The 12,365-nt window shown below is 43.8% G+C and overlaps 1 protein-coding gene across 2 annotated transcripts in view; it reads left to right on the forward strand.

The window, feature by feature from the left end:
* Positions 1-1,649: 1,649 nt before the first annotated feature.
* The window catches only part of CACNA1D (calcium voltage-gated channel subunit alpha1 D), a gene marked incomplete at both ends in the record, with an annotated part of 175,702 nt that continues 164,986 nt past the window's right edge, over positions 1,650-12,365 (forward strand). For both annotated transcript variants that reach the window (XM_084269485.1, XM_084269484.1), the window contains 3 exons: positions 1,650-1,686; positions 3,876-4,194; positions 6,546-6,651. In XM_084269485.1, coding sequence (XP_084125611.1) covers positions 1,650-1,686; positions 3,876-4,194; positions 6,546-6,651 — 462 coding nt within the window. The remainder of the gene's footprint in view (positions 1,687-3,875; positions 4,195-6,545; positions 6,652-12,365) is intronic.

Raw genomic sequence — 12,365 nt, forward strand, 5'->3', positions numbered from 1 at the left:
GAATATCAGCAGTATTAAGGTTTTACTGCTCTCCTTTCAATTACTGTCTGTAATTTTATTTATTGATAATTAGATAGAGCTAGTTGTGGATGAAGGATGGTTAAAATCACAGCTAGGGGCTCAAAGAAGTAGTAAAGTGGAAGTGGTTTCTCTGAGATGTTTTAACAAAATGCCACCTTTACCAGAATGGATCAAAGCCACCGTGTTTGGGTTGTTCAAAGAAATCCTTAAATTCCTTTAAAATATTTTGCAGAATTTTCATTGCAGAGAAAGCAAACTTTAATTTCGAAGCATCGATTCTGTTTTTCATTAGTCTATGATCTTTCATTAATTCATTAATTACTTGCTGTGGTGCTTCCATGACTGCAAGGCAGTGTTTCAAGGCATCCATCGGAGCGTTGTCCCTCGCAGCTCACCCCGCGGCCGCTCCAGCCGTGCAGACCTGTACGCAACGCGTTAGTTGCAAGACCAACGAACCAAAACCTCAAAGAAAGATTTTAGGGTTCTGCGGTGAAAAGTAAGGCCCCGCGTTTGCTCTTCGTTGTTGTTGTCTAGTTGAGGTTTTTTTTCCAAAGCCGAATTTATACAAATTATTTGGATAAACTTTGAAATTCTTAGGGTGTGCTTGGAGGCAGAGTGGCAGCGTTTCAACAGGTCGTCGGGGGAGCTCGATGCTGGAATAACTCACTGGGCTGCCGCCCGGGGGGGGCTGAGCGGAGCCCCGGGCGTGCCGCGGGGGAGCGGCGCGGGCAAGGGTGGCCGGGCCGGTGAGCGCCGAGACGTCGGTACCGAGGGAAGGGGTCGCCGGCGCGGATGGGGCGGCAGACGCTGAAGCCGGTCGTGTCTCGGTGGTGTCCCGGGCGTTACACCGGTACCTGCCGTGTGGGGCAGCGCGACCGGACTGTTTAGGGTGGGCGGGGTATGCGGGGCGCTGGGCGGCCTCGGCCGGGACGTGGCGACCGCGTGGCAGGACGGCTACCGGGGACAGCGCAGCTGGAATCGGGTGGGGCGGGAGCTGGGCGGACAGGAGCTGCTGCGCGGCGGCGGAGAGTGGGTTAGCGCGGCAGCAGAGGGGTTAAGGCGGCTGCGGCGGCGGCTCTATTTGTGGCTGCCGGAGCTCCAGGCGATTAGAGAGCGGCTCCGCGCCCCCGCCCGGCCCGGCCGCGGGAGCGCGGCAGCAGCAGGTGGCGGTGGCAGCAGCGAGAGAGTTAACCCTGTGGCGGCGGCGAGCAGCAGGAGGAGGAGGGGGCCGGAGGAGCAGGCGGCGGCAGGAGCGGGGGGGGGCTGAGGAGGAGCAGGCAGCAGCAGGAGGGGGATTGAGGAGCAGGCAGCAGGAGGGGGATTGAGGAGCAGGCGGCGGCGGCAGCAGCAGCAGCAGCCGGGTTGCTAGGGATGGAGAGATCCCGTGTCACCCGGATGTGAGTGTCATGTTGGCCCAAACTCGGAGGGATTTGGCAGCGGCGAAGCAGCAGCGGCAGCAGGAGGAGGAGCGGGAGCAGCCCCTCGCACGTCGCTAGTCACTACCATGGGGGTCGGGTAGCGGGGAGCGCAGGGGCAGCGCACACCTGGCTCGGGGTGGGGAGGGGGGCGTCTCTGCCCTTTTTTGGTTTTTTTCATTTTCCTCTCACTCACCGGAGAAAGTGAGAAAAATGCACCACCAGCAGCAGCCGGAGCAGCACCCAGAAGGTAAGATCCGGAGCGCCCACCAAGGGCAGCGGCGTGCCTGGGGTTGAGGGGAGGGAGGGGGGAGCGGGGGAGGATTTGTGAGGGATTTGGGAGCCGGGGATTCGGTGGGATTAGGGAAAGGCTTGAGGATGGGGTACGTTTGTGATGGGGAAAGGATGAGCAGCTGGATTCGAGGAGGGATCGGGAAGGGCAGGGGGTGAGGTGAAGGCGGGATAAGGTGCTGCCCTCGGCGTGTGACCAGCGTGCCAGCGGGTATATGCGTGTCTGGCTCTTGTCCTGGGGCCATTAACATCAGCTGGCCGCGCTGGGGGAATACACGGCTTGCTCTACGTTTCTGTCTTATTTGTACAATTGTGGACAGACCTGCCCGGAGATGCGGCTCCCCACGGACTTCTTCGCGCCGGGCCGGGAGGGCAGCGAGGGGTTGAGGCAGGGCGGTGGGTGCAATGTGCCCGGTCCTTGCCCTGTCAGGACGCACGGGGGCGAGACGCGGGGCTACTCGGCGTTAATCCCCTCCGCCCGCCGGCTCTGGCGCTGCCACATCCCCCGCTGTTGTTTTTAAATGGTTCCTCGGTCCTTAATTAGCAATAAGTTTGTGGTTTTACCCTTGTCGGGGGGCAGGGGCTCCCCCGGGGAACGCAGCTTTGCTTCCCTTTGAAGTATTGATTTAAAAAGACGGTGGATGGATGGGTGGGTGGGTGGGTGGGTGTTTTATTTGCGCCGAGCCGCGTTTCATGGCATCCCAAAGGGCAGGCGGAAGGCGGGGGAGATGGCTGTGCCGTTGCTTTCTTATTAAAAAAAAAAAAAAAAAAAGGCGGGGGAGAGCAGGGATGCTTCGGAGAAACGTTGGAGCGAAAATTCCCACCTTTGCCCCCGGTGTCAGCCCGCCCCCGAGGCGGCACTGCCCCCCGTGTCACCCAGCTGCCGATGCGCCGCCCGCTCGTCGCTGGCCAGCGCTCGTCGCGCCGGTGCCGGGTCTCCGCGGCGGCTCGGCCGCCTCCGTGGGCGACGCACGCGGGCCCCGAAGTGACCCCCCCCTCACCCCTGCCGCCATCCCGGGGAGCCATCTTAGTGCTCTCGCGTCCCCTCGCCCCGTCGCGCAGGCAGAGGCGCGAGCGGAGTGGCGGGAAGCGGCTGAGGCAGGGCCCGTCCTCGGCCACGCGTGCTCGCGGCTGAGGCGGCTGCCTCACTGCCTCCCCCCTCTCAGGAGCGGCAGGGCTGTGCTTTTCGTGGCTCTCCTCCGTTCGGCGAGCCGCGATCGCCGGGGAGCTATTTTCCTCTCCTGCCTGGGAAGCTCCGTTTCACAGTCATCCCGGCCGCCAGCCCCAATTCCCAGCACGTATTTTGTGCCGTTCCTCCATTTTCATCTTTTTCTCAGCCAGGCATCTTCAAGTTTTGAATTCCACCGAGGAGTTGCTCCTTCCTACAGGTGCATGTAGGAGTAGACTGTTGCTCTAGTCAGAGAGCTCGCAAGGAAGGATCCTTGTGAGGAGGTGGTGTTTTGCCGCCTTTGCTGTCATCTGGATAAAGAGGGCTTTTAATGTTGTTTAGAAGGTGCTGTTTATTTTGCAAATCCTTGTGAAAAAGAAAAACCAAACCCCATCCCTCTACAGTATTTTCATGGGTATAATTTCTAGTGTGAAAGATTAGCAGGCAATACCGGATTATGGCTTGTGGGAGGCATCCATGCATCTTTCTTTGGGAATGCAGAGTACAGTGTTTAACTTGCTTATAGGACTCCCCCCACCCCCCAAATGTTGGTTATCCTTAACTAAACAGTGTGTAAAAATTTTAAGCGACTATTTTTCACCAAAATGAAGTGAGATAATAGCAAATGCTGAGGTACTACAGCACAGTTGGTTGTGAGGAGGAGACATGTTCTATTGGATAAACATGCTGACAAGTAAGCTGCCATCCAGTTAGGAAAAAGTGCAATAAGTGGAGAAATCAAAACTTGAAGTGTTTGTGTAGCACTTCTCTTGATCTTGGGTCAAACTTGAAGTTATAATTGATTCCTGAACACTTTTTTGCTATTGTTCAATTGCACGCATATGCATGTGCTCTGTCGTGTGTGTAATGGAAGCATCGTGCTGCCAAGAGGACGTAAAGCAATTGTTTTATCAGAAATATCGTAACATGGTTTAGAATAAAAAAAATATAACCAAATACTTTTTCCTTTTGTCCTACAGAGGTGAACTATGCAAGTAGCACCAGAATTCCTCTCCCTGGTGACGGACCAGCTATTCAGTCAAACAGTTCAGCACCATCTAAGCAAACTGTTTTATCTTGGCAAGCTGCAATTGATGCTGCTAGACAAGCAAAGGCTGCCCAAAATATGAGTACCACCACAGCCCAGCCTGTAGGATCTCTGTCCCAAAGAAAACGCCAGCAATATGCCAAGAGCAAAAAACAGGGTAACACGTCTAATAGTCGGCCACCCCGTGCCCTTTTCTGTTTATCCCTCAACAACCCAATACGAAGAGCCTGCATTAGTCTAGTAGAATGGAAGTATCCTTTGATGCTGTTTTGTTTTTACAAATCTGTTCCTTCTGTTTTCTGAACGTGTCAAGGCTGTTGTTTTATAGCATCACAGCTAACACATTAGTTCATGTGTGCATGTAACTCATTAATGTTGATGGTAGTTAATTTTGCTTAAATTTGCTGTTAAATGTATCCTCTTAATTTGTGTCAAAATTATATAGAATATTTACTCAAGTAAGTAGTTCAAAGTCAGAGAAGAATGCATAGCTGTTTTTTTTTTTTTTTTCTTGGAGGAAAGCTTTTGGAACATTTAAAAGATGGAATCTGACACTGTATTCCTGCAAATCCCTATATGGCATTTGTTGCCTTTCCAAATAAGGTTAAATGGATAGGAGTGCGTCTATCAGCGTCAATTGGGAGATGACTTAAGATGTCAAACCTGTATGTTCCATATTGTAATTTGGTGTATTGCAGTTAGGGCAAATACGTAAGATATAGAAACCTTTTAAAACAGATTATTTTTCCAAGTATTAGAAGTAGGGAAGGCTTTTAGTTAAGTCAGGGACTCTAAGTACATGCAAGTGTCTGAAATATATGTTGTAAAAGTTCAGAAGATTAATGTGTTAACCACCAAACATTATTGGAAGCATGTACATCTGTAGATAGATCAGTTACAAGTCAATCATGAATGTAGGCCAGTGTATGCGGAGAAGGATGGCTTTATCCATTTCAGTGGATATAAATAATATGGAAGCTTGTGGATGTCTTTGGCAGAACTGATAGCACGTTGATCTGGCGTGTTATTTAATTCTCAAGAAAAGATTTGAAATAGAAAATAGTTTTGTGGAAGTACAAGGAGAAAAATGTTTGCCTATTAGCCATGGCAACATCTCTGTAATGGGAAACAGCTGTTCAAGAGAGTAGATTACTGAAGTAAAACTCATTTTGTTACTTCAAACAGAACAGCCAACCTGGCAGTAGGAACTGTTATTCATTTATAGGGCTGATTATTTTTTTTTTCTTCAACTCTCTGAACATAATTCAGTTGTGAATTAAAGATTCTGCTTTCATTTAAACTGGTAGAAATCCAACTCATTTCAGCAAATTGGCCTCTCCTTGTCTAAGGTCAGTTAAATGGAATTACTATGGATCCAGAGTGGAATAATTCAGGGCAGTTTGTCCCAGTAGCACCAAGGTTGTCAATCTTGTGCTGATAGCCTTCCTTCATTTCAGTCAGGAAACTGTAACTTTATTTTGCACTCAACATAGTAGCTGTTGGTGTTGCTAGGCTTTCTGAATATAAACTCAGCCCTTGAGGTGACAAACTCTTTGTAGGACAAAAAACAAAATTTAAAAGACTTTAAAGGACACATGGGTTTTGTAGGAGGTCTTTTTCAGAAAAAAACTAAACTTTCGAGTATGTTCATTACTTTTCTCTGTCTTTTTTGGAACTCCTACAGCCATGTATAGGGAAGTTATGCATTGAGTGGAGGAAAGGATGTCAAAAGTCTTAGCTAAAGCCCCAAATACTCCCTTTCCAAACTTCAATGAATAGCTTAACCTGGGTACCTCTATGTTTTTACTTACAGGAGAATAATGAAATACTTTGGGGCAAAGTCGAATTAATGATAAAGTGAATGAATTTCATAGGTGTGAATTTTAAGAAATATTTCCCTTTATGGAAGACAAAAGGTGTACCTCCAGGCTTCCACTGTGGTCATCAAGAGACAGTATAAAAAATGTAGCTGTGATTCACGCTGTTGTCAGTGTGAAAGCTCATAGCCTTTCAGTATGCATGGCTGATAAGTCAGTAATGATACTCTGTTTCCCAGTGTGCTCACCTAAACTGGCCAAAGCATGTCAAAGGCATGAGAGGGGCTCTGAATTTTCTGGAGTCCATTGTACAGCTTTCCAGCTCAGTTGTGATTTTCTGGGAATCTTTCTCACACCTGACAATGAACTAGATTCCAAATGAGCCAAAATGATTTTCCTCCTCCATACAAATGCATTTCTGTTAACATTAATGAGATTTATGTGAGCATATGAGGACAAAACAGCTCCAAAAGTGTACCTGACCCATCATGATGATCCACATGTTGATTTAATGTTGTATTGTTATATTCTGGAATATAAAGTGCTCTATGGCATCAAGAGTAATAGTTTTCCCTCTTCCAAAAAGAAGGGGATGGTGAAAGATTGCTGAGATGGAAAATAATATTGTATAGTGAAATAACTAAAGGTGATGAAGTGTTTGTCACAGTTATCAGTCAAAACATTGCCTTAAAAGTAAGAATGTTTTACAAGTGGTGATGCTGAAAGAACTAGACTTAAGTTTGTAGATACTCATAATTCATGAATTCCTTAACAAAAGTTTCCAGACCATTTGACATATTTATATTACTGTCTATTTTTGCCAATTGTGTGGCCTTAGCTGTTTACATCCCATTCCCAGAAGATGATTCTAATTCAACTAATCATAATTTGGTAAGTACTCTTCACTTCATATTTGTTTGCTATAGTTGATGGTCATGATTAGCTGCTGGCATTTGAGATTTTATTAAGTATATAGATAAGTTCACCTTAAAAGGTAATACCGACATTTTAAAATGTATATGAAATTGCTTTGTTTTTTTTGGTTTCTTTCCAGTTTTGATATGTGCTCTGTCATCTATGTAAGATTTTTTCAGCAGTGAAATTCTTTGGAGGGAAATATACATAGAAATGCAGCATACTATTAATGTACATTTACATGATATAAAAAGCTTAATTTTAATTTCTATCCCTTACATTGATTAAATATATTTATAGTTGCTGTTGTGTTTCTGACACTTGTTCCAGTCCTTCTGAAGTTTTACTGCCTATGCTAGTATACTTGTCTGTTTTCATTTTGTAGTGGTGTTATTTAGCTATATATTTTAGTTTTTAATGAGAGGATGGTCGGAAAATTTACACTCATGTATGTTAGTGATAGAAGCAGCAATGTGAATTTTAAAAGCAGTCACTGCTGGTGTCATTCAAAAAGGGGTGGCACTGCAGTAAGTGGAGTGCAGCAATGTATTTCTTTGAAAATAGTATTCTAGTGTTGAATTAGAAAATAAATTATGAAAACCACTTTTGGTTTAGTTCTCTATTTTATTAAAACTTATAAAGGCCATCACACTGAAGGGGAGTATTGGATTACATTGCAATAATTTCATTGTTTATACTAAACACTATCTTAAACTTAGTGGAATTCAGCACTCAAAATCTGCATGTGACTTCTTTTTGGAGGGTTGTTTGTGAACAAAGAATTGGATATCAGTAAGCAGGTGACTCCGGGTTATTTTACGTGGAAAACGTAGGTTGATGTGAGGTCTTCTATTTATGAACCTTTGTATAATTTTTGGTGCGTAAGCTTGTTTGTTTTTCTAAAAGTAATTATCCTGTGCATGTGACCCATTTTATATGTTCTTTGTTTATTAAGATTAAGCAAATATGGACAATAAAAAATGCTGGCGAAAGGCAGAATAATTCAGGTCAACATAAAGAACGATTTATGCAGCTGTGTATTTAGCCAACCACCAGTCTTTATCTCTCCTTTCTTCATCCCCCCCCTCCCCGAGAAATTCAGGGCACAAATCTCCATAGCTGTCAATTCACCAAGAGATCTGCTAACAACTAATTTCATAAAGCATTACATGAAAAGGGTAAAGGAGTTACTTGTGTCAGAGGCTAATCATTTTGAAATAAATGTTTTTAACATTAGCTTTGTTAGGCTAATGTCTGGTATTTCTGACCTAATTCTAGTATGTGCTAGTATTTAGAAAGAAATGGATGTTTTCGTCCCTTCTGGTTTTGCTTTTTTTTTCCTGTGTAGCATGGCCAGGTTAGTCAAAGCAAAAACTAAATCACATTTTCATTTAGCAGGAGCCCCTTATTGTGTTAAGTAGGAAGGGTCTCTAACACTCCTGATGATATGTATATGAAGTTTACTTGGCCGTGCTGTTTATGCTGATGCTGAGTAATTCCACTAAGTTGCTCAAAGGACAGAATTTATCCTGACAGTGTACTTTCAGGTGCTGGGACAGATTCAAGTCCAGTAAGGGAACGCACAGGCACATCCTGCATAAGCCATCTGTAAGCCAAATAACTAGTTTTCTGGAGTAAGTGGCATTGGCTTTTCTTACAACTAAGCTTCTATGTAATGAGATGCACTAACCAATGATCTGAATTCACATCTTCCTCTGGTATTTCCCTGACCTTTTTCCTAGCATAGACCTGCTTCCTTTGAAGTGTGGAGTCAAGTGTATTGTGAGGGAGTATCATAGAAGAGCTGAGTTAGAAATCTTCAGGCTTGCTTGGGAACCTGACTGAGCAGGTTTTCCTGATAGTTGAGGTTTGTGTATAGTTAAATATATCAGACAGGGGCCTGTCAGTTGTCTTACACTGGAAGCAGAGGTTATTCTGTTGAATACTATTTGGATCTTTTGTGATACTGATCTAAAACCCAGCCCAAATCTTAATCAGTATTAAATCTTAGGAATAGAGGTGATAGGATTTTAGCCTCCTAGATAGAGACATCTTTCTCTTCTGTGAGCCCTTTACTGCCAGCTTGATCTTGCTGGGACACTATACCCTGCTCTGGCTTTGATTCAAATCCATAAGTTGAGGGAAATGTGAATTTCCTGTCTCCAGCCTGGGCATTTGGTCCGATCAAACCCATAGTCTCTTCTCCCTCCTTTCCTTTCTCTGGGCACAGGCATCCATTGACTCTGTATAGACTGCAGCACTTGTGTCAGTGCCTTGGAGGAGAGACCAAAGTGAGGAACAGGAACATGGTCATGGACTACCTATGGTGCCCTTCACTTCCTCCTGATGTAAACCTCAGAACTTCAGCTTTACGAATTCTAGTTTGCATATGGATATTATATCTAGGGCTTGGTCCTCAGGGAGTAAATCAGTGTTGTGTCATTGAGTTGAATAGATAAATTACTTCCCAGCAGCTACCTGAACTGGCTCACATTTTGTTAAATTTGCAAACAGAAAAAAAATAAAAGCATGTGGGTCTTTTCTGCAAATACAAAATGTACATCATTTGTGAACTGCTGTGGAAAGGAAGCAGTGGTACACGAGGTGACAGAGTGGAACCTGGGTACATGAGAATTAGAAATGGAAACTTTTTTTCCTGTTTTGTTTGGGCTAATGAGAATGCTGTTTGCATATATGAGTAGTTGTGTTCATTCTTTACGACTTCCAAATGGAGACCTCAATTCAAGGGTGTATGTGCAGAACAAGTACTTGTTCTCATTTGTGATGAGACGTTGGAAGACAGCTTCTGTATGATGGCATTTCCAAGGCACGTGAGAGAAACTTGAGATGCAGTTTCTGACTCTGTCTTTATCTCTGACTGAGGCAGTAACACGCTGACCATATGTCAAGCACCTTACCACTGATTGGGCTGTGAGTGAACCCTTCTTTTTCATAAATGTTTCAACATGCGGTGTCTAATGAACACAGGCAGTTATATGTTGAAGTAGTAACAACAAAAGTAATCTTAGCACAAATTAACGAGAAATACAACATTTTAATCAGGTAGATGTATGTTAAAAGAAACAGTAAATCAAATATATGAATATTTATGTATTTTTTAAAAGATGATTTATCTTTGGTATCTGTTATTCTTGAAGCTAAGTCAATTTTTAATCTTAAATATTTTTAGCTATCTGTGAGAATGTTCCATACCCTTGTTTTTGCAACATTAACTGTTGCAGAAAAATGACAGTACAAGCTAAATGTAAGCATGGGACAATTGTGTGTCTCTGTGTTGATCTCTTTGCTGAGGTGTGAGTTGTGATTGTTGAAGTGTTTGTGATACAGCCAGCAGCATGCTATGAGATGCTTAGGATAACTGATAGCAGGGGCTAAATTAAGCATATGGTAATCAGTGATGTTGTAGGATAGGAGTTGTGTTATTATTTGGGGTTTTTTGGTCTGTCTTCATCTGAGTAGACAAGCAGATTCCTGTTTTGCCTTTTTGCTGTTCTCTGAGCGCGGAGGGTGCTGTGGCTGTGTTGCACAGTGGGTTCATGGTCATCCTTATTCTCTCAAGTATGATGTTGCTAGTACTGGCTGGTACAAAATGATGCCTTTCAAAAAAAGTGGAAGTGCAGAGTTAAATTCAGACAGGTCTGTGCTTCACCACTTGCCAGTTAGTCCTGTGTTCTGTGGGAAAGCTGACCTAATCCTTCGTTGAAAACACCTTGATGTATGTCTCTGTGCTGGGAGAGGCAGGAAGCAGGGATCTTCTCTTTTAAGCTTTGAATGAGAATTTCTCTCATTTCTGTACTATGTAGAGTGCAATACAGACAAAAGGACTTCAAAAACAGTTACTGAACTTGATCCTGAATTCTACTTAATTAGTCCCTAATCAGTTAACAATCTTTCACGTCTTTCACATCTACGCAAGTAGATGCGTGAAACTTACTGAACCAAAGGAGTGGTTTTTTTCTTAGAGCAGAACAGGGCTAGTGTATTCTGGCATGAAATCCTCATAAGCTTGCTACTTCATTCATATTTTAATAAATTTTCTTTCATCTGCCTTCAGAAGTTTCAGGTGTTCTGAACTTTCTGTGCTTGATTCAGCTCTTCATTTGGCAGTGTTTCTTGTCTGAGCTTGATAAGAAACAGTTTCTGGCAGGATGGGTTTCCTTTATATATCTTTCTTCAGTTTCTGTCTCTTCCATTTTTTTTTCTCCCATCTGTGGTATGTTATTTCCCCTTGTGTCTTTTGTCTTTTAACTTCCCACTCATTTCTTTCCTTCTTGTTTTGTCTCTGCCCTCTGGCTTCCTCCTGTGTTTATTCTTCTGTTTGTCCTGTTCTGCAGCATGTTTCTCTCTATCTTGCTCTCCCACCTCATTTCTTTTTTTCTTGTATCATATTGCTCCACCATGTTCTGTTCTTCTGTGCTTTGCATCCTACTGACTTCACAGTACTGGTCAGACCTCTGGACTTCTCTACAGTGTGTTGGCAGACTGACCCAGTGCAAGTCTGGATTTTGGTTGTGATTAAGACATTTCTGGTTATCTATACTGACTCTGTGAAAATTAGCCCCCTGAAGCATAAGTTGAGTCTGCTTTGGGTATACAGCATCTCTTGTGACTAGACCTTGAAGGTTTTCACTGGTGGCACTGGTCTACTTGAGGAGAGTTTGAAAGCCTGTGTACATTTTGGGAGACTGTCTTGTGTAAATTACAGCAAATGGGCAAGTATGAAGTCACATGAGTGAAGGGCTTTATCCTGAAACATAAAGGGCTGGAACCTAATGATAATTAAAGACTGTGTGCCCTCATAGCAAGGTTCTTGAGCCTTGTTTCTGACTGCCATTGTCAGTGGGGAACCCTCTCAGATTGAGTTTCTGAATGAAAAGGTCTCTCCAGCCTGTGCTTTCAGAACAGGTCAGGTGATAGTCCGGGACACCTTCTGCCAGGCAGGTGTGTCTGTGTCTTGTCTTTCAGGCAAAGATTTCCTCTGTAAATAGGTTTGGGTGGATCTTTCAGTACCTCCAGCAATAGGAAAACTGTTGTTGTGCCTTCAATGTAGGGCACAGCAGGAGAGTACTCTGAGAAGAACCGGTTGAACTCTTGACTTTGAGGTGTCAGGCTTCCTATCCTTCCTATCCTTATCTCATTAGCAACCCCATGACTCATTCAGTTCTAAGGCCACATGATTAATTAATCCATCCATTGAAAAGGTTTTTGGCTTTTACCTTGCACTTGGTTATCCTCTATATGTTTCTTATCTGAAAATTCTGTTGTAGACTGTTACTAATTTCAACCACATTTAGAATTATTTATTGAAGATTTTTAATTGCTCAATTTTCTGTGATGTATTTTAGAAAGACTTCTATGTATATCTACTGCTCTGCGGTGTTAATGTTTTCAGTTTAGGGGTCTTTGAGGCTGTGTGTGTGTCTCAGAATATTTTGCAATCTAAATAACTCCATGTAACTGTTTCTGATTTTTTTTTTTTTTTTTACTTTTGGATTCTTAGCTAATGTTCTCTGCTGATGTCTGCTAGCTGGCATAGAAGTCACCCAAATAAGCTTTTCAGGAAAGATGTAAGATAATGTGTACTTTACTGAAAATACCGCATTTTGCATGTGGGAAAACATGATGGAGACATTGCAATGCTTTGTATGGGATTAAAGGTACTAGATGAA

Source organism: Gallinula chloropus, assembly GCF_964237585.1.
Source record: "Gallinula chloropus genome assembly, chromosome: 12".
Taxonomy (NCBI): domain Eukaryota; kingdom Metazoa; phylum Chordata; class Aves; order Gruiformes; family Rallidae; genus Gallinula; species Gallinula chloropus.